At 40.6% G+C, this 26,577-nt stretch overlaps 1 protein-coding gene across 2 annotated transcripts; it reads left to right on the top strand.

The window, feature by feature from the left end:
- Window positions 1-9,190: 9,190 nt before the first annotated feature.
- Window positions 9,191-19,234, top strand: LOC106583212 (centrosome-associated protein 350). 2 transcript variants are annotated; one of them, XM_014167145.2, is made up of 8 exons: window positions 9,191-9,370; window positions 9,636-9,746; window positions 9,930-10,008; window positions 11,673-11,818; window positions 14,308-14,428; window positions 14,861-15,008; window positions 15,774-16,013; window positions 19,036-19,234. In XM_014167145.2, exons 2-8 carry the CDS (start codon window positions 9,672-9,674, stop codon window positions 19,091-19,093), a joined length of 867 nt encoding a protein of 288 aa, XP_014022620.1. In that variant the 5' UTR covers window positions 9,191-9,370; window positions 9,636-9,671; the 3' UTR covers window positions 19,094-19,234. The 2 variants fall into 2 exon arrangements, with proteins under 2 accessions (XP_014022620.1, XP_014022603.1); XM_014167128.2 differs by having other exon boundaries at window positions 9,192-9,370; window positions 11,673-11,845.
- Window positions 19,235-26,577: the final 7,343 nt, after the last annotated feature.

The raw sequence follows: 26,577 nt of genomic DNA, 5'->3' as shown, positions 1-26,577 counted from the left end.
AATACAACATTCCATGAAAGGCACGGGGACGAAGCCCAAAACAAATACATATACAAAAACACAGGGATGTAAACCAAACAAAAGAGCGAGGTTAAACCTCTAATAAATACATGAGACAAGACCGGCAATACACAACACGGGGCGAGACCCGTAATAACAAATGCACAGCAATACACGGGACGAGATCCGTAATAACAAGTGCACAATACACGCAGCACGAAAGCCGAAATAACAAAGCACAGGTACTCACAGACCAACGGACATGGGAACAATAACCGACAAGACAATGGTGAACAGAGGGCACATATATACAATTACTAATCAGGGGAATTGGATGTGCGTAATGAGACAGTTCAGTGACGCCGAGAGGCATGTGACGTAGACCTCCGGAACTGGTGCACAGAATGAGCAGGAATACCAGGGAATCCGTGACAAATAGCACCACTTTAAAAAAAAGTAGGCCAAGTTATAGGTGTGTGTGTAGAGGAGAAAGTTCATATTACTTAAAGTATATCAAATGTAATATACAATGCCATCGGAAAGTATTCACATTTTTCTACATTACAGCCTCAATCTAAAATGGATGAAATAAAAAATACCTCATATTGACAAAGTGAAAACAGGAGTTTAGAAATGTTTACAATTATTTTCTAAAATAAATACAGAAATACCTTATTTACATAAGTATTCAGACCTTTGCGATGAGACTCGAAATTGAGCTCAGGTGCATCCTGTTTCCAATGATCATCCTTGAGATGTTTCTACAACTTCATTGGAGTCCTCCTGTGGTAAATTCAATTGTTTGGACATGATTTGGGAAGGCACACACCTGTCTGTATAAGGTCCCACAGTTGACAGTGCATGTCAGAGCAAAAACCAAGCTATGAGGTCGAAGAAATTGTCCATAGAGCTCCGAGACAGGATTGTGTCGAGGCACAGATCTGGGGAAGGGTACCAAAACATTTCTGCAGCATTGAAGGTCCCCAAGAACACAGTGGCCTCCATCATTGTTAAATGGAAGAAGTTTAGAACCACCAAGACTCTTCCTAGAGCTGGCAGCCCGGCCAAACATGGAATCGGGGGAGAAGGGCATTGGTCAGGGAGGTGACCAAGAACCTGACGATCACTCTGACAGAGCTCTAGAGTTCCTCTGTGGAGATTGGAGAATCTTCCAGAAGAACAACCATCTCTGCAGCACTCCACCAATCAGGCCTTTATTTATCATGCTTTGGGGATGTTTTTCAGCGGCAGGGACTGGGAGACTAGTCAGGATCGAGGCAAAGATTAACAGAAAAAAATACAGCGAGATCCTTGATGAAAATCTGCTCCAGAGCTCTCAGGACCTCAGACTGGGGTGAAGGTTCATCTTCCAACAGGACAACAACCCTAAGCACACAGCCAAGACAACACAGGAGTGGCTTTGGGACAAGTCTGAATTTCCTTGAGTGGTCCTGCCAGAACCCGGACTTAAACCTGATCGAACATCTCTGCCGAGACCTGAAAATAGCTCTGCAGCAACACTCCCCATCCGACCTGACAGCTTGAGAGGATCTGGGAGAAAAGAATGGGAGAAAATCCCCAAATACAGGTGTGCCAAGCTTGTAGCGTCATACCCAAGAAGACTTGAGGCTGTAATCGCTGCCAAAGGTGCTTCAAGAAATTACTGAGTAAAGGGTGAATGCTTATGTAAATGTAATATTTCCGATTTTTTTTTTTCAATAAATTAGCAAAAATAAATAATTAACTTTTTTTGTTTTGTCATTATGGGATATTGTGTCAAAACATATTGTTGATCATTGCTAAATAGCCATGTTCATCTCTTGCCATAGATTTTCATCCCAATTTAAGACAAACTGTAACTAGGCCACTCAGGAACATTCAATGTTGTCTTGATAAGCAACTCTAGTGTGTACTTGGCCTTGTGTTTTAGGTTATTGTCCTGCTGAAAGGGGAATTTGTCTCCCAGTGTCTGTTGGAAAGCAGACTGAACCAGGTTTTCTTCTAGAATTTTGCCTGTGCTTAGCTCTAATCCCTTTCTTTTTATCCTAAAAAACTCACTATTCCTTGCCGATGACAAGCATACCCATAACATGACGGGGCCACCACAACACTTGAAAATATGAAGAGTGGTACTCAGCAGAGGTGGGACCAAGTCACTATTATTTGAGTCACAAGCAAGTCTCAAGTCACAAGGTCCAAGTCGCAAGTCGAGTCCCAAGTAGAACGGCTCGAGTCAAGTCCAACTTGTGCATTCTAAGAGCAAGTCAAGTCGAGTAGTCACACGTTTTTTCAAGTAAAGTCTCAAGTCAAGTAAAACAAATCTATACATGCAATGAATTGCAACTACAAATCTTTGCCTATTTATTGAGTCTTCCAGGCGGCCCTTTTCATTATTTTATCTACAACACATTTGAATTTTGTAATTGTAAAATAGGGTCCTTTTAGCAGTCATAAGGGCATGAAATCAGCAGAAGACAAGGCAGGTTGACTGCTCAGAGTGTAGATTTATTTACAGGTCCTGGTGATCCAATGGTGAAAGTGCCTTATCATACAAAATATACAAGCAGATTGACCAAATATACACTGGCAATAGCCCAAAAGAAATAGCCTCGGTATCAGGCTTAACCTAGCCTATATGAAAGGACACAGGTAGAGGGTAAGACTGCACAGCCTCCGCTTGAGAAAGCAAATTGAATCTGTGTAACAGGAGCTCAAACAGGTACATATAAGCACTTGGCTCCTCACAGGACCATACAATTAACCAATTGCCAATTACAACACAAACACTGGGTTCTCCGATGTAAAATGCCATTTCCACATCAATTGTTACATAGGAACCTTCGTGTTAATGAGGCTTAATGATTAGTAGCCTAATGACATTTCATCACCATTCATTCATGGAACAGTAATTTTCTCTTATTCAATGTACTGACTGCAAAGTGTGGCGCATTTCTATGCGCACTGAGGCATGTGCTACTATTACTGACAACCAGAATGACAGACCTAGGACCATAGAAATAGATAGAGGACTCATCTTTGTATCTGTGACACTTCAGTGTTTGTGACAGCATCGGGAGTGGGGCAGCACCATTGAGGCAATCTCAATTTTGAAGTAGCCAATTTTGATCTGGTTTGACATGACTCCAACAGGGTCAACAGGAGGGATCAGCCAATAACATTGGAAGTCCCACCCAGTTGACTACATTAACCTCTGAAGGATCCACCCCTTATTTTAATTTTCACCTAAAATAACATACCCAAATCTATCTGCCTGTAGCTCAGGACCTGAAGCAAGGATATGCATATTCTTGATACCATTTGAAAGGAAACACTTTGAAATTTGTCGAAATGTAAATGAATGACTACATTAAAATGGTGGAAGCACTCAATGAAGCTACCCATGCTAAATAGCCTTTTGGCCACTAGAGAACTCTATCATTCTCTATGCATAGGACACAGACACTTGGAACTCCGGCATAACCCAGTAAATATGAACAAAGGAAACCAATTGAATTAAATAACATAGCTTCTACCTCAGGAGTCTTGCAAACGTTCATGTAAACAATAAACATCGCGCCCACTCAGAGGGTAAGACATGCTAAATTAAAATGTATCTTATTAAACGTCATGAAACATAAATGTATAAGTGTTGCAATAAACGCTACGGGGAAGGAATGACGAAACCCTAGCAATTATTGTAGGATTGAATGGAATATAAATGTGCCACATATTCATTAAAACGTGTGAAAGCAACAGCAAACATTTCAAAAAGAGAACAAAGTGTTCTCCACTGGCGGGAGTTTGTAGAGCACAAGTGGAAAGACGCGCCTATGGTGCATATTCTCTGCAGTAGGCTAATAATACATTTTAACAACACATTTCAAATGTAAGCTTCATGAGTAAATTATCAATTTCAATACATTTTGACATACTGAAAGACCAATAGGAGAAAACTGAGATGGATAAACGTTGTAGTTACTCCACAATATTAACCTAATTGACAGAGTGAAAAGAAGGAAGCTTGTACAGAATAAAAATATTCCAAAACATGTTTGCAATAAGGCATCAAGCTTACTTTAGTGTCTTATTGCAAACAGGATGCATGTTTTGGAATATTTGTATTCTGTACAAGCTTCCTTCCTTGTGGAATAACTACAATGTTGTTGATCCATCCTCAGTTTTCACCTATCACAGCCATTAAACTCTGTATCTGTTTTAAAGTCACCATGTTGAAATCCCTGAGCGGTTGCCTTCCTCTCTGGCAACTGAGTTAGGAAGGACGCCTGTGTCTTTGTAGTGACAGGTTGTATTGATTCACCATCCGAAGTGTAATTAAATACTTCACCATGCTCAAAGGGATATTGCATGTCTGCTTTTTTTTACCCATCTACCAATAGGTGCCCTTCTTTGCAAGGCATTGGAAAACCTCCCTGGTCTTTGTGGTTGAATCTGTGTTCGAAGTATTTAGGCTTGCCATTACTAATGGGTTGAAAACTTATTGACTAAAGACATTTTTGCTTTACATTTTTTATTAACTTGTAAAAATGTCAGAAAAACATAATTCCACTTTGACATCATGGGGTTTTGTGTGTAGGCCAGGTACAAAAACATCTCAGTTTAATACTTTCAGAAGGCACTGCACTATGTGAAAATATGAAAGCATTCGATGCCAGTAACATAACCTTATATTTATTGTTGTGAAGTAAACCTAAGCAACATTATTCTCTACTCTATCATCTTTAAGCAACCAAGGCAACCCTCCTTGTTGAACTGAATCAGTCTGAGATAAGCAGGTAATGGCACAGAATAACGCAAACAAATGTTGAACTAAATGTTTTCCCGGAAAAACAACAACAAACGCTTACCCGTGTGTAGCGTTGAGCAAAAGTCTGAGGATGAAACGGTCTGTATCAGCTGTGGATGATGTGTAGAGCCTCTCTCTCTCCGTCTAACCTCTTTCCTTTTCTCCTAGTGCCACTACCCTCTGTTCTTCCTAGTGACAGCACAGGAGAGACAACCTATTAAGTGGAAACTCTCACCTGCACACCCACTCAATTACTAGTAACAACTAGCAGAGAGGAGGAGACTACAGGCAGAGAGCTGGGTGGGTTTAAACTACCATACAAGGGCCCAGAGATCAAATTAGGGTAAACTTCTGGCCCGCTAACTTAATACACACCTATAATCTCAGGAACCAGGACCAAATCTGGAGTGCGCTGGCCAGTTGACAGATGGTCATGGGAGACTAATTAATACAATTATGTAATCCGACATATTTATGAAACAAAATGTCAATGGAGCAAAGTGATACAACAGGTCATAATCATGTCATTAACATCTGCAACCCAAAACAATCTTAGAAAAATTCTACATCTCTTTATAAAAATCATACATATTTACCTATCACCTCATTTTCTTTTTTTTTTGCAAACAAAATGTTCCCACAGTCTTCATCAACTTAACAGAAAGCCCTTCAAAATGGTCATCTACTGTATAGGACTACATTTAAAAATGTTTGTCTGAAAAGAAAAGCAACAGGATTGTAGTGAAGCCCTTGCTGCCTCATGGGTTTCTTGTGAGATAATTCCCAGACTGGTGAGGTGATTTTGGGGAACCTTCTGGTTTCTGTTCAACACAATGAGAAATCACCCCCTCCCCCCTCTCTGCAGAATAAACCCCCTTGACAACAATTACCTCTTTGTGGCATTGTGGCTCTTGGAATGTGGAATACCTAACCTGGGCACCACACAAAGGCACCTGGGCCACTCAGGTGACAAAAAAATCCCTCCTAATAAACCTGAACGTTTTGTGAGAAGAACACCTAAAAGAAAAGACACACATAGGCTGGTATAGCTTTTAGTTCTCTCATGGAATTGTACCTACTCCAACCACATACAATTATTTGCACAAATCCATTCCGTGTTAGTTTTCATGGTCAAAGCTATAGTTGGCACAAAGCCATTACTCATGGAAGTGTCTATCATTGTGAAATTGTAAGAATTACAAATATTTAGTTACCTACTGTATTTATATTACAAATACATTATTTCATATTAGTTTAAACGTATTTTGTAATTGAAAAACGTTAAGAAAATGTATGTGTGTGTGTGTTGTTAACATAAATATTATCCATGGAAATCCCTACACCAAGCTATTGAAACTACAAGGATATGTGATATAAACATGCTTTACATTTGATTTGATTCCATCACACCCTATGTGTTGTTTCCTTTACATTTGTTATATGTTCGTTATATATGTTTCCTTTACATTTGTTATATGTTCGTTATATATGATTCCTTTACATTTGTTATATGTTTGCTATATATGTTTCCTTTACATTTGTTATATGTTTCCTTTACATTTGTTATATGTTCGTAATATATTTTTACTTTACATTTGTTATGTGTTTGTTTAAAATGTTTCCTTTACATTTGTTATATGTTTGTTATATATGTTTCCTTTACATTTATTATATGTTCGTTATATATGTTTCCTTTACATTTGTAATATATTTGTTTCAAATGTTTCCTTTACATTTGTTATATGTTTGTTATATATGTTTCCTTTACATTTGTTATATGTTCGTTATATATGTTTCCTTTACATTTGTTATGTGTTTGTTTAATATGTTTCCTTTACATTTGTTATATGTTTGTTATATATGTTTCCTTTACATTTGTTATATGTTCGTTATATATGTTTCCTTTACATTTATTACATGTTCGTTATATATGTTTCCTTTACATTTGTAATATATTTGTTTCAAATGTTTCCTTTACATTTGTTATATGTTTGTTTCATATGTTTCCTTTACATTTGTTATATGTTTGTTTCATATGTTTTCTTTACATTCCCAGCCGGGATTTTCATCAGTTATCACCAAGTATCATCATGCAAAATGTTGCCTCGGTGTAAAAGACAACAATAATAAGAGCTTTACCAACAAGCCAATAGCCAAATGAGGTAGGCATACACTGTGCATGACTGAGCTGTGATGATAACTCTCTAATACAGATTCACCCTACTTGTCTGTGTTTCATAATAGTGAGAGGGGTCAACTTTACCAGGCAATAGGGTTGCCAAATTTGAAATTTTGCACCACCGACCGAACACTGTACAAACTCTTTAAAAACCGGCCCGTCTTTTGGAAAATTTGAAAATCTGGCAACTCTACAAGGGCAAGTGAAGCCTCACAGTTTCACTTGAAACAGGGAAAAGTAAGTCATAGTTACTGTAATAGTAATAGCTAGTGATGCTATACCATTAAAGAGATGATTCACAAGTGAATAGAGTAAATACTTTATTGTCCATTTTATGAGAACAACAAGCACAATCCTACATTGTGCTTCAGCACATCCTCCCATTTGTCCAGCTATTGACAGACAAGGACATGCCTTGTAAACTAAAAGTGGATTGTTTTTCCTTGCTGTGTGTAAGCAATTATATGATTTGCATACATTATACCTTAGTGGGGGGTGAGTGTGTGAGGGCTACAATTATATGAACATTCAAACACAAAACAGTCACCCTCCCAGATATTACTTACAGGCTCACATTTCATCTGAATGCTGTGCTTTACTTTGAAACCAAAGACAATTCTTCTCCACAATGGAGAGAACAGGAAACCAGGTGAAAAATAATGCTGTCATGCTCGATGCCCCAATAGTATGATGTGTGATGCAAGTTGCTATGGGCTGAATTACAGGCCACTTGTAAATAAATCTCTCGTTCCAAGTAATGAATGCATGAGTGACTTATTTCAATGGGGATTTATTGTAAGTACTGTACAGGTAACGAATGTGTAGAAAAGGTTGAAATTGTCACCACTCGGAAAACAGTGTTATCCGTCCCTAAATAATATTTCTCCACAACAACAACCCACCACTTCTCTTCAGCAGCAGGCAGGTCAATAATTTGGCTACACCATTAGTAACGGTAATGACCTGTGACCTATCTCCTTTTCTTGAGTTGTGTTAGCCAGGCGAGACCTGTTCAATGCAAAACCAAATTGAGCTATTCAAGGGAGACAAGTTTACATGTTTGTGTTTACGTGGTATACTAGCAGTCATTGACAACGGAAGCAAAGTGAAACAATAAAGTATGATGGTCATTGTTAATATGTTTGTAGGACAAAATATGCATATTTTCTAATGAAGATGGGTGAAATTAGTATACAGCATATTTTATGATCTAATGATTTTCTAATGTTACACAGTAGTCATTCAAATCAGGAGTGTATACAGTATCCGGTGCCTATCAAATGTACTTTATTATAAATCTGTGTAAGTGGTGTTGTACATACAGAGAAAGTGTAAAAACATACAAAAGATCACACATGTAGATAGCAGAGTTGAAGAACATTACATCCGAATTCCTATCACTTTAATTTCTCCTTGGTCACTAGAAAATGTGATCATCGAACTGAGATTCAATCATATTGCAATGTCAAGTGAAGATGGGAATGTTGCCGAAACTATAAAGTGTGTATTGTAATATTTTTGATTATGATTGGGTATTATTGCTCATGTAAAAGTGACACAATATACCATACGCTCTTCAGATGCAAATAAATTAGGATGGAAAAGAGAGAGATCCTGCAGAAGGTATGCAAAATGGCAAGATGTTGAATCAAAGAAAATAACTTGTTTTGCATTGCCATTCAGAGCCATGACCATTCATTTATTTACGGCATAAACAAAGGCCATCAATGCAAAATGATATGCAAACAAAGGGCTGTGTTTCAGAGTGACAGGATGTCTGTGCTTAAAGCAAACGCATGCCGTTGACCTTTAGGTCATTATTTTGTACGGTGTCCATATTAGGACAACCTAAGCATGTCTTGGCTGTCCGAATATTGATACCATAAATATAATATAACCCTATATAATACAATGCGTTCTGCATGCCTATCAAATATTAAGAGAAAATATCAGCCAGTACAACAATTCAGGACTGTTTACTCAAATATGCCATTGAATGGAAGATTTCCCCACCAGCTCATCAAGATATGCCTACAGTAGTTTGTAAAATGATTGGAATTGACAGTGGCCAGCATTAAACTGCATCAACAACACCACCCACCTACTGTGATTTTATGAGGAGGCTCGGGAGGCAAAATTAAGCTGCTGTCTGGAAGGACATGGCCCGGGACGCAGCCTGACTAAGAAGATTAGATAAGATTTACTTGTCAGCAACACTGCTCTCACAGCACTGGACATAGCAACAGGTCAGTGGGTACTGTATGGTGTTCTAGCATTCACCATGGAGTGTGACGGCATTGACCTGAAAAGAGCAGAGCTATTTTCATTCTGACATTCTGACTTTCATTCTCTTCACCTTTATTCCTACCATCTGGCTGTTGGGAAAGGTCTGTATTTAGCCTCCTATTTGTCTGTATAAAGGGTAGTGCTATTACATGTTTGCTAGTGCTATTACATGTTTGTTAGGGCTATTACATGTTTGTTTGTAATGGTTTGTTGAAGCTCTCAGTGAATGAATCTCCAGAACTGCTGTATTACAGAGACATCATCCGAATGGAGGTGGTAGAATTGTGGATGCAGTACTGATATCAAATAGCCTGGTCCCAGATTTCTTTCTATGGGCACACCTCAACAACAACTTTCTTTTCTCAGGTAGGATAGGACAATGTGAGGTGATACTACAACAACATGGTGACGCACATCCTGTGGCGTGCGCTTGAATGGACATTCAAGGGTCTGTTATGTACCTGCAGGTTCTTCTGGGTGAGTGTGTGTCCAATAGCCAGGTCGCAGATCTGTTTATGCAACTCTTTTCCAAGAATGACAATTACCATAGGAGTTAGCTATACAGTACAAACTGGGCTATGTGTCCTATCTGATAATTATAGCTTTGGCAACCCTCTTGCTCTGGAAATACTGTATGACTGTCATTGATTTTTGATGCAGGTGAGCCCATACTACTCAATCAAATACATGCCCAATGAACCTCACAGAACGGGGAAGGATCAAGTGGAACAAAAAACAGGTAACGGATGAGGGTTGTCCTCAGTAAATAATGAAAACAGAACAAAATGTAGACTACTGTGATACAGACTGGCATAGGATTGGTGTTCTAAAGGACTCTACTCTAATCCTCTCATCTATGTGTGTTATAAACTCAGCAAAAAAAGACACATCCTCTCACTGTCAACTGCGCTTATTTTCAGCAAACTTAACATGTGCAAATATTTGTATGAACATAACAAGATTCAACAACTGAGACATATACTGAACAAGTTCCACAGATATACGACTAACAGAAATGGAAAAATATGTCCCTGAACAAAAGGGGGGGGTCAAAATCAAAAGTAACAGTCAGTATCTGGTGTGGCCACCAGCTGCATAAAGTACTGCAGTGCATCTCCTCCTCATGGACTGCACCAGATTTGCCAGTTCTTGCTGTGAGATGTTACCCCACTCTTCCACCAAGGCACCTGCAAGTTCTCTGATATTTCTGGGGGGAATGGCCCTAGCCCTAGCCCTAGCCCTAGCTCTCACCCTCCGATCCAACAGGTCCCAGACGTGCTCAATGGTATTGAGATCGGGGCTCTTTGCTGGCCATGGCAGAACACTGACATTCCTGTCTTGCAGGAAATCACGCACAGAACGAGCAGTATGGCTGGTGGCATTGTCATGCTGGAGGGTCATGTCAGGATGAGCCTGCAGGAAGGGTACCACATGAGGGAGGAGGATGACTTCCCTGTAACGCACAGCGTTGAGATTGCCTGCAATGACAACAAGCTCAGTCCGATGATGCTGTAACACACTGCCCCAGACCATAATGGACCCTCCACTTCCAAATCGATCCCGCTCAGAGTACAGGCCTCGATGTAACGCTCATTCCTTCAACGATAAACGCAAATCCGACCATCACCCCTGGTGAGACAAAACCGCGGCTCGTCAGTGAAGAGCACTTTTTGCCAGTCCTGTCTGGTCCAGCGACGGTGGGTTTGTGCCCATAGGCGACGTTGTTGCCGGTGATGTCCGGTGAGGACCTACCTTACAACAGGCCTACAAGCCCTCAGTCCAGCCTCTCTCAGCCTATTGCGGACAGTCTGAGCACTGATGGAGGGATTGTGCATTCCTGGTGTAACTCAGGCAGTTGTACCGATGCTGTGCAGGTGTTGTTACATGTGGTCTGCCACTGCGAGGATGATCAGCTGTCCATCCTGTCTCCCTGTAGCGCTATCTTATGCGTCTCACAGTATGGACATTGTAATTTATTGCCCTGGCCACATCTGCAGTCCTTATGCCTCCTTGCAGCATGTCTAAGGCACGTTCACGCAGGTGAGCAGGGACCCTGGGCATCTTTCTTTTGGTGTTTTTCAGAGTCAGTAGAAAGGCCTCTTTAGTGTCCTAAGTTTTCATAATTGTGACCTTAATTGCCTACCGTCTGTAAGTTGTTAGTGTCTTAATGACCGTTCCACAGGTGCATGTTCATTAATTGCTTATGGTTCATTGAACAAGCATGGGAAACAGTGTTTAAAACCTTTACAATGAAGATCTGTGAAGTTATTTGGATTTTTACAAATTGTCTTTGAAAGACAGGGTCCTGAAAAGGAGACATTTCTTTTTTTGCTGAGTTTAGAATAGAATAGAATAGAATGCTCTAATTCTGGTCTCTGTATGTGTTGGATTGTGGATTTCCAGGCTCTGCGAATCAGGAAATACCAGGAAGTCATGATAGCAGTGCCATGCAGAGGAGACTGTCCAAAGCTGAGAGGGAGATTCAGGCCCTCAAGACCCAGATCACCTTTGAGAGGGCAACATGGGAGAGGAAGTTTGTGGAACTGCAGGTGAAACAGCAGGACCTACGTTATCAGGTTTGTGTGTGTGTGTGTGTGTACCCAGCTTGAGAAAGCTGCAGTAAGGGGCGAGTTTTGTCGCTCTATTGCTGAAGGGCTGAGGGAGACTGAGCCTCTTCTGAGCACAGAGGACACCATGGACCAGAAGTGGTCATCTATTAGCTCAGTGCTCTATCAGGCAGCGGCCCACTCCATTGGCTACAGAGGTAGGAAACATCAGGACTGGTTCAATGAGAACTCTGACACCACAACAACCTTATTGGACATTATGCACAAAGCACACAGGGCTACTCTCAACAGCCCCACATCTGCTACCTTCCGCCAGCAATAGCGTGCATCACTCAAGGAAGTGCAAACAACCTTGCATGCGCTGCAGAACGAATGGTAGACGAATAAGGCACAGGAAATCCATATTTATGCCGAAGAAAACGACATGCACAATTTCTACAACTCAGCTAAAGCTATCTATGTCCCTAGAAGTTGCTCCATCACCCCCCTGAGAACAACTGATGGTCTGACTCTCTTGAAGGACCAAAATCAGATCCTGATGAGGTGGGCTGACCACTGTGAAGCACTACTTAATCAGCGTTCTTCTACAGACCCCTCCATCCTGGAAGAACTGCCTGTCCGTCCACCCATTCAAGACGTCCACCATTCACCAACCTTCCAAGAGGTGTTATCAGCTATCCGTTCCCTCAAGAACAACAAGACTCCTGGCACTGAGAGCATCCTGGCAGAGCTACTGAAGAAGGGAGGTTACTTGTGCACCAGAACGCTCCACCATTACATCACTGAGGTTTGGGATGGGGAGATCGTCCCACAACAGTGGTGGGATGCAAACATTGTCACCATCTATATGAACAAGGGTGCCAAGTCCATCTGTGACAAGTCCGGCAAGGTCCTGATGCGCCTTCAGAAAGAACAGGAGTACGGTCGACATGATATTCACTGCACGGCATCTCCAGGAGAAGTGCTGTGAACAACATCAGGACCTTTTCATGGCCTTTGTCGACCTCTCCAATGCCTTTGACACAGTGAGCAGGGAACTACTATGGGGCATTCTACTGAAATTTGGCTGTCCAGACAAATTTGTCAACATCCTTTGCCAGTTCCATGATAGGATGATGGCTCGGGTGGCCATAGTAGGGCAGGAGTCAGTGCCCTTTGGAGTAAGCATCGGTATGAGGCAGGGGTGTGTGCTGGCACCTGTACTATTTAACATCTTCCTCCTATGTGTCACCCAGCTTCTCCACAAGGAGCTTGAGGACAGCAGCGGGGTTGCGGTGGACTTCAGGCTAGATAGAAACCTATTCAACATCAGGAGGCTCCAAGCAACCACCAAGGTTTTGACGGAGCAGGTTCTTGAGCTGCAGTATGCTAATGACTGTGCTCTTGTGGCCCACACTCCAGAAGACCTTCAGTCTGTGAGGGTATATAGCAGGATGGGACTGTCTAGCAACACCACCAAGACAGAGGGGGTCTGCCAATGGAGCTCCAGCCCTCCACCCACCATGCCTGTCTTCACCATTGAACACAAATCACTGGCAATAGTCACATCCTTCAAATACCTGGGCAGCATCCTCTCAGAGAACTGCAGCATCGACCTCGAAATTCAAAATAGGATCAAGCAAGCATCAGCTGCCTTCAGGAAACTCAGACGCAGGGTCTTCCAAAACAGGGATCTCCACCTCCACACCAAAGTCGCCATCTATCAAGCCGTCTGCATCACCACACTTCTTTACAGCTGTGAATCCTGGGTCACTTACAGTTGCCACAACAAGCAGTTTGAGCGATTCCACAGAAGATGCCTGCAGTTCATCCTGGGAATCACCTGGTGTGACCATGTGCCCCATACAGAAATACTTGCTACTGTAAGACCAACTGCAAGAGTATGGAGGCCATGGTCACTCAACACCAACTGCACTGTCTCAGGAGCGCTCGCAGCGGAAGATCCTGTATGGCCAGCTACATCTTGGCCGGCAGTCTATAGGGGGGGCCAGCTACATCTTGGCCGGCGGTCTGCAGGGGGGCAGATGAAGCGCTACAAGGACCAGCTGAAAACATTGCTGAAGAAGTGCAACATCAAACCCACAGACCTGGAGGATGCTGCTGCTGACTGTTCCACCTGGCGGCAGCTCTGCCAGAGCGGTGTACAGAGGTGGGAAGAGTGGAGCACAAAGAGACAGCAAAAACAGTTCAGGAGACATACAACCACGCCTGCCCCCGCCAACACAGACTGCATATGCCCCACCTACAATAAAGTTTGTGAATCTCGGATTGGACTCTACAGTCACCAAAGAATTCACCGTTAACTCAGAAGTGGAAGTCATCATCGGATACGATGAACTAACGTAGCGTAACGTGTGTCTGAGTGTGTGTGTGTGTGTATGTTTGTGCGTGCCTGTATGATTATGTGTGTATGTGTTTCATAATTTAGCCATAATAATAATTTGATGACAGCTTTGTTTCATTTTGATCAGCTGATCTCTGAGACTGTAGCCAGGCCTGGAAGTTTACTTCAGGTGGGCAGCTTCGAGGACCTTGGCGAGTCAGAGGTGGAAAACAGACAGTCTTACGATGGAAAGGACCAGGACAGCTCAAGTAAATCACATGATCAACAGTACTTGATTTGCTGTAATCATCATATGGGATTTAAAGGGACATTGCACTCCAACATAAAAGTTTGTCAGATGTTGCCATACCTCAAAAGTAGACTAGTGTTCAGATAGGTCCACGTCACAGGCCATTTGTTGCGTTGATCAAGCTGTATGCTTTAATCCCAAATTAATGGAAAAGATAAGTGTTTTCCTACTTGCAGATTTTATTCGGTGCTCATCTTTTCCATTAATTTGTGTTTAAGGCATATAACTAGATCTACACACCCAAAGTCTTGGAACATGTATTCATCTTGCCATTGGACTAGTTTTGAGGTCTGAAAACATTGGACAAATGTTTATTCTGAAGTGTAATCTCCCTTTAATATCTGCATTTTGAATAGCAAAGAATAATCTTAACCATTACTTAAAATAACAGGCAGCTTGAGCCATTCCAACCGAAGCAAAGGGTCTGTGAGGATGTCATCAACAAGCGACACATGCCAAAGCAGCTTGTCTGGCAGCCAGGTCTCATTGAACTCAGCATTTGGCTCCAGACCCATTTCTGCTCTATCTACAGCCACCAGGTAGAGCCATTTCTCTTCACCTGCTCCCAGCTGTGTCAAAAGGCCATTACACTTAAAAATCTGTTTGACACTTGTTTTCAGACCTCAAAGTTGGTCCATGGAAAGCACCATGTAATTTCCAGATTTGCAGTGCTTATCTTTTCCATTAATTTGGAGTTGAGGCATGTAGCTGGATCTACGCCCAAAAAATTACTACTTTTGAGGTCTGTAAGGCTGTCTACACAGCCAGCCCAATTCTGATATTTTTTACACTAATTGGTATTTTGACCAATCACATGAGATCTTTTTCAAAGCTGATCTGATTGGTCAAAAGACCAATTAGTGAAACAAAGATCATAATTGGGTTGCCTGTGTAAACATAGCCAAACAGACCTGGGTTAAAATACATGCGTAGTTAAGTATTTGTAATTTAAATATTTATTTGAATATTTTAAAATAATGTGGCTAAAATCAACCACTTTGATTTGAAGTATTTAAAAGTATTTTTTTTAAATAATCTTATAGCCTACTATTTAAAACAATTTTCTAATATTTGTTTCCAAATTCATTATTTCAAACACCCCTAGGACCAAACAGACCTGGGTTTAAATGCATGGAGTATTTAAATATCAATATCAAAATCCTTACTTCAAAATGTCTTTGAAAGTGATTGAATAGTATTTGAACCCAGGTCTGATCTGAAAACTTTGATTTTAGAGTGTAATGTCCCTTTAAATCCTATTCATTTTAAGCCATCTAAAAAGAGCAAACCTTCCGTCCCCCCAGTGGGAGCTCCTGGAGGAGCTACACCGGTCCACACCGGGTCTTTGTGCCTCACTCCCCCCTGGACCTGCAGACGGGACACCGGGTTCGAGTCCTGCTGCCCTCGGGACGGATCAGCACAGGCACGGTTCGTTACCTGGGCCACCTGGAGGGGGAGCCAGACTTCCATATGGGAGTGGAGCTGGAATCACTTGAACATGGGCAGCAAGATGGCACACACATGGGACAGTGCTACTTTGAATGGTAAGTACTCTTCATTTACCAATAATTTTTTGTCTTAAATCAGTTATTCTGTAAATAAGGGATGTTTCATCCTTACATTTTTACATTGGTAGAATTGCTAGAGATCTGCTGTCGAGTATAAATATGTCTCTATTTTTAGAGGTGACAGGAAAAGGTTCAACAGTGCTTTTAGTTATAACTGAAGGGCTTATTTACTTGAAATAAGTTATCCACTGAATCTTGTTGTTTACAGTAGTAGGGCCTCCAGGCTGCTCACACACACAAGTAACAATTTGAAATAATTGTTTATTGAAAAATCTATTTATTTTCTAAATGACATTGTGGACATGGATGGAAAGTTGTTTGATTTTGAAACAGTGTTTAGAGCCTATGGGGATGTTTGTACAAAACATATGTATGCTCAATTGCTCTCTGCTATATCCCCCACATGGAAAGCTAAGATGAAGAAAGTAAAGCATAATTTAACTGTATGTAATCCTACTATAAAAAAACAAAAGAATTGATTCAAAAAGCTAAAATCAACTCTGAAATATACCAACTCACTTTCCATCACCTATCTGCAATTCCATACAAATTTCAAATGTTTTGGACAGATCCCAATACCATGGAACCCAATACCATGGAAGCAGGTCTTCAATTTCACATACAAAACATCAATAGATACTCAAGAGACTTTCAGTTACTTTTGTATTTTTCTTAGCCAGTAGTTCTGAAAGTAGTGCCCACAAGCAAAAAGTGGTACCTGAAAATTGCATACTACATCACATATGTGGAGATATTCTCTCTCTTGCTCTGCTGTGTGTGATTCTTTCTAGCTGTCAACAAAGAAAATGTTGTCCATTTAGTGTATTGAGCAAGACTCTAAATTAAGGTTCTGTAATGAAGAGGAGGAGGACATAATGCATCTGTTTTGGTACTGTCAGACAGTGAGCTCATTTTGGCTACAGTTTCACTCCATCAAACTACGTATTAACCCCCAATTTATCATCTTGGGTGACGTCAATGTCCATATCCCCTCAATTAATGACACAATACTTCTGCTAGGTAAAATATTCATATTCAAAACACAAAGTTATACATCTCTAACACCCAACCTGATTAAACAATTAATTAGAAATTCCCGGGGCCACCCACACATAAAATGATTGCACACGACTGTAAGTCGCTTTGGATAAAAGTGTCTGCAATATTATATTATTTGGGTAGTCAGGCAATATTTATTTGAGAAAGTCCACAACATTGTTATTGAACAATATAAATTCAAATGAACATATGCTACTATAAGGGTAAAATAATCCATATGCCATGGAGTGTAAGCAAACAACGTTTTTCCTTATTTATTTTTGTATTAGAATACTACACCATGGCATTGCTGATAACTGTCTTGTCCAAATGTGTTGCATCGTGTGCTTTTCATTTTGAGTATTGTCATGATTGTACATCATCCTCCGTTTTTATGCTTGTCTTGTCACTGTATTATCGACTTGTTTGTATTTTGTAAAAAAAAAAAGAATAACAAATATGGTTCCGTGCTCAAGACACACTTTGACATGTGCTGCTGACGTTGTCATTGTTTGACTTAACATGCAAATATCAACCTCAAAGAAAACGTGAGTAGCACGTGTTTGTCAAAAGAGGAGAACAAAATGATATGAAATACTATGTACATGTATACAATGTAATATGTGGGATGAGTACTAACACTGTTTTCTTTGTGTTCGGAAATACAATAATAGTCTTGTAGCATCAAATAGTAATTGCTTATTATGCATTTCGATAAAAGTACTCTATACATACAAATGTATGTGGACACCCCTTCAAATTAGTGGATTGAGCAATTTCAGCCACACCCGTTGCTGAGAGTAAAATAAAATCGAGCACACAAGACATGCAATCTCCATAGACAAACATTGGCAGTAGAATGGCCTTACTGAAGAGCTCAGTGACTTTCAACATGGCAACGTCATATGCCACCTTTCCAACAAGTCAGTTCGTCAAATTTCTGCCCAGCTAAAGCTGTCCTGGTGGAAACGTCTAGGAGCAACAACGGCTCAGCTGCCAAGTGGTAGCCCACACCAGCTCACAGAATGGGACCGCTGAGAGCTGAAGCGCGTAGCGTGTAAAATCGTCTGTCCTTGGTTGCAATACTCACTACCGAGTTCCAAACTGCCATTGGAAACAACTCTTCATCGGGAACTGCGCAATGCCAAGTGTCGGCTGTAGTGGTTTAAAGCTTGCCGACATTGGACTCTGGAGCAGTGGAAATGCGTTCTCTGGAGTGATGGATCACACTGGGTTCGGCGGATTCCAGGAGAATGCTACCTGCCGCAATGTATAGTGCCAAATGTAAAGTTTGTTGGAGGAGGAATAATGGTCTGGGGCTGTTTTTCATGGATCGAGCTAGGCCCTTTAGTTCCAGTGAAGGAAAAATGTAACGCTATATTATACAATGACATTCTAAACGATTGTGTACTTAGGGAAGGGAAGGCCCTTTCCTGTTTCAGCATGACAATGCCCCTGTGCAAAAATCGAGATCCATTCATAAATGGTTTGTTGCGATCTGTGTGGAAGAACTTGACTGGCTTGCACAGAGCCCTGACCTCAACCCCATCGAACACCTTTGGGGTGAATTGAAACGCCGACCGCGAGCCAGGCCTAATCACCCAACATCAATGCCCAACCTCACTAATGCTCTTGTGGCTGAATGGAAACAAGTCCCAGCAGCAATGTTCCAACATGAAAAGTGAAAAGCCTTCCCAGAAGAGTGAAGGCTTTTATAGCAGCAAAGGGGGGACCAACTCCATATGAATGCCCACGATTTAGGAATGAGATGTTTGACGAGCAGGTGTCCACATACTTTTGGTCAGTTAGTGTAGTTATTCTCTTTATCGGGAAATATGATATTTAATAGGGATATTTTTATAACACTGTGTTATATTACCCAATGGTCTGCCTAATTCTTACTCTAAGGTATTGAAATCTAACTGCCATGTGGTGACTGTCTGTTTCCCTTCCCTTGCAGCAAGGCTGGCCACGGTGCCTTTGTGCCATTCACCAAGCTGTTGATGGCCTGGGAGTGATGACATCACAGTCTCTATGGTGGAGGGTCACATCTGGATGAATCATATGGACTCTTTGGCATCAATTACGAATGGTCTCTGAAAGTAAACTTACACTACTGGTCAAAAGTTTTAGAACACCTACTCATTCAAGGGTTTTTCTTTATTTTTACTATCTTCTACATTGTAGAATGATAGTGAAGACATCAAAACTATAAAATAACACATTAAATCATATAGTAACCAAAAAAGTGTCAAAATATATTTTATATTTGAGATTCTTCAAATAGCCACCCTTTGCCTTGATGACAGCTTTGCACACTCTTGGCATTCTCTCAACCAGCTTCACCTGGAATGCTTTTCCAAAAGTCTTGAAGGAGTTCCCACATATGCTGAGCACTTGTTGGCTGCTTTTCACTTACTCTGCGGTCCGACTTATACCAAACCATCTCAACTGGGTTGAGGTCGGGGGATTGTTAAGGCCAGGTCATAATGTAGCACTCCATCACTCTCCTTCTTGGTAAAATAGCCCTTACACAGCCTGGAGGTGTGTTAGGTCATAAATCACAGACAGTGTCACCAGCAAAGCACGCCCACACCATAACACCTCCTCCTCCATGCTTTACGGTTGGAAATACAAATGCGGAGATCATCCGTTCACCCACATCGTGTCTCACAACGACACGGCGGTTGGAACCAAAAATCTCCAATTTGGACTCCAGACCAAAGGACACATTTCCACCTGTCTAATGTCCATTTCTTGTGTTTCTTGGCCCAAGCAAGTCTCTTCTTCTTATTGGTGTCCTTTAGTAGTGGTTTCTTTGCAGCAATTCGACCATGAAGGCCTGATTCAAACAGTCTCCTCTGAACAGTTGATGTTGAGATGTGTCTGTGAAGCATTTATTTGGGCTGCAATTTCCGAGGCTGGTAACTCTAATGAACTTATCCTTTGCAGCAGAGGTAACTCTGGGTGTTCCATTCCTGTGGCGGTCCTCATGAGAGCCAGTTTCATCATAGCGCTTGATGGTTTTTGCGACTGCAATTGAAGAAACCTTCAAAGTTCTTGAAATGTTCCGTATTGACTGACATTCATGTCTTAAAGTAATAATGGACTGTCGTTTCTCTTTGCTTATTTGAGCTGTTCTTGCCATAATATGGACTTGGTCTTTTACCAAATAGGTCTATCTTCTGTCTAACACAACTGATTGGCTGAAATGCTTTAAGAAGGAAAGAAATTCCCCAAATTCACTTTTAAGAAGGCACATCTATTAATTGAAATGCATGAGGTGACTAACTCATGAAGCTGGCTGAGAGAATGCCAAGAGTGTGCAAAGCTATCATATATTTTGATTTGTTTAACACTTGTTTGGTTACTACATGATTCCATATGTGTTATTTCATAGTTTTGATGTCTTCACTATTATTCTACAATGTAGAAAATAGTAAAAAATAAAGAAAAACCCTTGAATGAGTAGGTGTTCTAAAACTTTTGACCGGTAATGTATAGGCACAAGTTTACTGGGAATATGGCACCCCTGATGTAGCTACTGTACAACCAACATGCTTCAAAGATCATAGAACTGTCAATATCGGCCCTGTATTAAAGACCAACATTGGCAAAAGAAAAAGAGAACAAAATTATAAATACTATATACAGTAGTGTATGCTGTACATGTATACAGTGGTGTATGTGGGATGAGCACTAACACTGTTTTCTTTGTGTTCAGAAATAAAGTAACACTCTTGTAGCATCAAATAGTAATAGCTTATTATTAATTTCGATAAAAGTACACTATACAGTATATCTTGTTCATGACATGGCCAATAGAAATATTTGGAATTATGGATGTGCAATAAACATTTAGAGTCTCCCAATGACAAATACTAGAACATACAGTGCCGTGAAATAGTATTTGCTCCCTTTTTGATTTGATCTGTTTTTGCATATTTATGATACTGAATGTTATCAGATCTTTAACCAAAACCTAATGTTAGATAAAGGGAACCTGAGTTTACAAATTACAGAAAAAATATATACTTATTTGATTTACTTAATTAACAAATTTAAGGAGCACCCAATTCCCCTGTGTGAAAAAGTAATTGCCCCCTTACACTCAAAACTGGTTGTGCCACCTTTTGCTGCAATGACTGCAACCAAATGCTTCCTGAAATATTTGATCAGTCTCTCACATAACTGTGGAGGAATTTTGGCCTACTCTTGCGTGCAGAACTGCTTTAAGTCAGCGACATTTGTGGGTTTTCAAGCATGAACTGCTCGTTTCAAGTCCAGGTCTGGACTTTGACTAGGCCATTCCAAAACTTCAAATTTGTTGCTTTTTAGCCATGTTCATGTGGACTTGATCGTGTGCTTTGGATCATTGTCTTGCTGCATGACTGAGCTGCACTTCAGCTTCAGCTAACAGATGGATGACCTGACATTCTCCTGTAGGATTCTCCGATACAAAGCAGAATTCGTGGTTCCTTCTATTAAGGCAAGTTGACCAGGTCCTGAGGCAGCAAAGCATCCCCAAACCATCACACTACCACCACCATGCTTGACCGTTGGTATAAGGTTCTTACTGTGGAATGCAGTGCTTGGTTTTTGCCAGACATAATGGGACCCATGTCATCATTAAAGTTATACTTTTGACTCATCTGTCCATAGAACATTCTTCCAAGAGTATTGATGATCATCCAGGTGCTTCCAGGCAAACATGAGACAACTTTTTGGACAAGATGGGTCCCATTATGTCTGGCGAAAACCAAACACTGCATTCCACAGTAAGAACCTCATACATGGTGAGTGGTAGTGTGATGGTTTGGGGATGCTTTGCTACCTCAGGACCAGTACGACTTGCCTTATTAGAAGGAGCCAGTTCTGCATGGAAGAGATGCAGAGAGTGGTCCAAAATTCCTCCACAGCGATGTGAGAGACTGATCGTTGCAGCTAAAGGTAGCACAACCAGTTATTGAGTGTAAGGGGGCAATTCCTTTTTCATACAGTGGAATTAGGTGTTGCATAACTTTGTTAATTAAATAAATAAAATAAGTATACATTTTGTTATTTGTAAACTCAGGTTGCCCTTATCTAATATTATGCTATTAAATGATATCAGTTGACCTGTGAATGCCTTACAATGAGAGATTTACACGAATATATTAAAAATCATGAATTATGATACTGTCAAAACTGCTGGATCATGTGATTAGCATTTATAATTCAGGACTCCAAAATAAAAGCTCACCCTCACGAGGTGTCATAACATACATCGATTCTGGAGATATCCAAGCATTAAAGTGATAATTCACTTTTTTTTGTTGAAGTTCTTGTTTATTTTTGTGAACTATCCCTTTATCTATCACTTTAACGCAGATGTCAATGAAAGGACTTATTGAATGACCAATACGAGTTTCATCAAGCTGTTGTTATTACTGGATTATTGGTTATTGTACTGGGCATTGTACAAATGTTTGATAATAGGGATCGCCAGAGTTCGCATGAAGTGTTTACACATGGAACAACAGGTGCAGTACTATAAAGTGTGTCAGAACTAAGTTATGTGGTATGCTATGCATCATCTATTCATTCCCAGCTTCAATTAATTCAATTCTTCTTCCCTGCAACTCTTCCCCAGGTTGTTGCTGTAAACGAGAATCTGGTGAAATAAGGGTAATATATATATATATATATTTCAAAATGTGCATAGTGTGTACAAATGACTCATATCTTGGGTTGTATTTGGCTGATCATTGCGAAATAAATTCGACCCATTTCCTCAAGCAGAACATCTTTATGAAAGAGTTATCCTCATTACCTGTAACTAGGTTGTGCAACTATTTATGAACTATCTTTGAGTCACACTGTACCTTTATGAGTCACACTGTACCGTACCTTGGCCCGGTTTCCCACGAGTATCTTATGGCTAAGTTCATCTTTATAACCCTCGTAGGAGCATCGTTAAATCTACGAGCTGTTTCCCAAAACCATCGTTTCTAAAGCTGCTCTTAAAAACGATTGTTATTTAATGATTGCCTCAGACCGCACGTAGAACAGCTATGTGCGTCTTTAGAGGCTTTTTTTACCCTTCCGCGTCACTGTATTCACAGGTCTACGCTAAACACAAAATCCAGATGTTTATCTGTCTTTCTGTGACCGCCGATAACTTCAAAACGAATGTGATTCCTACAATTACGTTTCTAATTTCTTTGCAAATGTTACTAACAAGCGAAGAATATACCGATGCTTCAAATGAGATGACTGTATTAAAAGATAAATACAAGTCTTTCATGTTCATTTATTCAAGTTTTATTTAGCTATTTGTATGCTACTGCCTGTTATTTTTTGCCACAATATATTTCATGATATGTAACGTGCGCAATAATGTGCTCCACGTTGATTTAGTTTATAATTATAGGATAAGCATTAGAATAAGTCTCCTAAATATTTGTAGCTGTAGGTGATAATATTTCTCTAGGAGCTGATCTGTCGTCAATATTGTGGAATAATTCTAATGTTAAGGTAAGATTTGAAAGGGAGAAAGCTCATCCGATAGTGAGAGCCGCTGCCTTTTCTCTCTCTCGGTCCTATGAAATGCCTCAACAACGCACTTGGCGAACGTTCTCTCTGTGTGGTGTTCCATCTTCGGCCGTTGTAGGAAAGATGCCTTGTTTAAACATTCCTAAGCCTAAATTCCAAAGTGGACTATTGTTTTTATCTATCGGAACGGATTGCAAAAATCAATGAAGCTGGAGACATATCTCCCTAACTAACTTTAAGCATCAGCTGTCAGAGCAGCTTACAGATCACTGCACCTGTACACAGCCCATCTGTAAATAGCCCACCCACTCAACTACATCATCCCTATATTTATTTTTGCTCTTTGCACCCCAGTATCTCTAATTGCACATCATAATCTGCATATCTATCACTCCAGTGTTAATGCTGAATTGTAATTATTTTGCCACTATGGCCTATTTATTGCCTTACCTACCTAATCTTACTACATTTGCACACACTTCATATAGGAGTTTTCTATTGTGTTATTGACTGTACGTTTGTTTATCCCATGTGTGACTCTGTGTTGTTGTTTTTGTCACACTGCTTTGCTTTATCTTGGCCAGGTCGCAGTTGTAAATGAGAACTTTTTCTCAACTGGCCTACCTGGTTAAATAAAGGTGAAAATAAATAAATCATTTCCTCATAGCTTTTCATGCCCCGATGATGCATACATGTGTCTTTCCAAGAAGTGCATCACATTACAAATGACAGTGAATTGCATTTCCTTATTGATTCCATCAAGATTTCATAATCTGCTCTCACACGTACCACATACGCGCACACACGTGTGTGTACACACACACACACACACACGTCTTGTACAACTAACCTTGTGGGGACACACAATTCAGTCCAATTCAAAATCTTATTTTCCCTAGCTCCTAACCTTAACCCTAATTCTAACCATAGATCCTTACCCTAATTCTAACCATAGATCCTAAACCTCTAGGAAATAGCATGTGAGCTTGTCGGGACTAACAAAATGTCCTCAGTTGGTCACATTTTTGTTTGTTAACTATTAAACACGTCCACCCACCCACCCACCCACCCACCCAATAACTGTCCAGGGCTCTAATAGTTCCCCAGCTGATCTGAAGGCTCAGTAACGTAGGCTGACATTGATCCCAGACAAGTGAACACATTCAACTGTAAACAGTGGAGAGCTGTTCAGGTGGATAACATTAGTCCTCACATAAATAACGAGTCATAATGACTGTATTAATAAAGCAGGAGTGAGACACTAGAAGGACAACAGCACACATAACATCGAGATAATATAATATATGCCATTTAACAGACACTTTTTCCCCAAAAAGGGACTTACAGTTGTGCTTGCATACATTTTCACATGGATGGCCCAAGCGGGAATCGAACCCACAATCCTGGCATGTAGCGCTGCAGGAAGTGAGCCACACAGGATCCCAATTTCTTCGATTTCACATTCTATACATGTACAGTCAGACATATCACATCTGTTTGTTTCCACAAAGCCTTCACAGTCTGACAATAAAGCAGCCCCTTGCCCTGAGACATGGCTGCTTGCCCCAACACACAGCTGACTTCAATAAGGTCTACAGTCATGTCTCAGGGCAAGTAGCCTTGTGTCACTTAGGGCAAGGCAGCCCCCATCTTGGTATCTCTATAACTCAGAATATGACATGAAAATGCACTACAGTCACATACCTGTGCAGATCTGACAGGGGAATATTAGTGGGAGGTTTTCAAGTACCTACACTAGCATTCCTTAAAATAAAGGGCAAAGGGAAACCCGTAGGGCTTCGGAGTTGAGGCTTGAGATCTGAGGCTGCATGTCACCGGCTTAAAACATCAGAGAAAACTGTCGGGAATTCAGTTTGAGTGTTTTGCTAAAGCTTGCATTGTGAATCATAACCGCACAAAGATCAGATTTGAAAACCTATGCTGGATTTTCAAAGAATATAGGGTGTGTGTATGGGATAGAGTGAGGAGGCCGATGTGCGGAAGAGCATGAGCATGATAGATGTTAGCTTGGCATATTCAATAACTAGCTTCATCAAATCTGGCATGAGTCTAAGCCTTAAAAAGGCACAATTTTGCTACATCCATTTTTGGATTTATAAATTAATGATATACCCAGTGATTCTTGAAGAATATAACTTATTAATGCCTCATAATTTCAACTGTAATACTCGCCAGAACCCAAAATAAAATACTTTACTCCAATGTTTGTAAACAAAGTAAACGTAAACACTATGTAGCCCCAAAACATAGTTGAAGCTATCATTTTGATATCATGGATTGTCAGTCCTTGCCACCATAGCTCTTTCTCTGAATTTGAGAGTGGTTATATTTCTCCAGCCCCGTCCCTCAGCTTTTTAGCAAAACAGGGGCTGGGAGGACGCTTTGTTAAGGTTTCAACTGCTGATTGCCCCTTCAAAAGGAGACTTCCAGCTCTATCCAATCAGATCTGCTTTAGCCGACATCTGCATAGCGGTTGTTTTGGTCCGAGGTGGAACTGCGTTAGAGCTGTCAAATCCACAAGCGGCTCCTGGCATTATACCTAAAGCGGACATTGCCATTGGTTGCACTGAGTCGCATTAAGAGAAATCTTATGCAGCCTTGTTTACAAGTTCGAACACTGGAATGTGATATGTAATCTACACCTAGATTAGGCTGATAGAAAATCATTAAACGAAATAATGAGGATTTCTATTTGAGTGACATTATTTCTATTTAGCCTACACTTCCTCATTCTGAACTTCTAACGTGAGTGGAACGTGTGTCTTCCTGACAATGATCAAGAGCAGCTGCTCACTGATTTGACATCTCCAATGCAGTTACACCTCCGACACCGTCAAAAAAATAAAATAAAAATCAGCTATGCAGATGTCGGCTATCGCCGGTTAACGCTTGATCTGATTAAATCTAGGTGTCACACCACATTTTACCCTCCTGTTCAGCACCATAA

The sequence above is a fragment of the Salmo salar genome, chromosome ssa02 (genome assembly GCF_905237065.1).
Source record: "Salmo salar chromosome ssa02, Ssal_v3.1, whole genome shotgun sequence".
NCBI classification, from domain to species: domain Eukaryota; kingdom Metazoa; phylum Chordata; class Actinopteri; order Salmoniformes; family Salmonidae; genus Salmo; species Salmo salar.
Note: the sequence above shows the minus strand (reverse complement) of the source record. Positions and strands in the feature narration are given on the sequence as shown.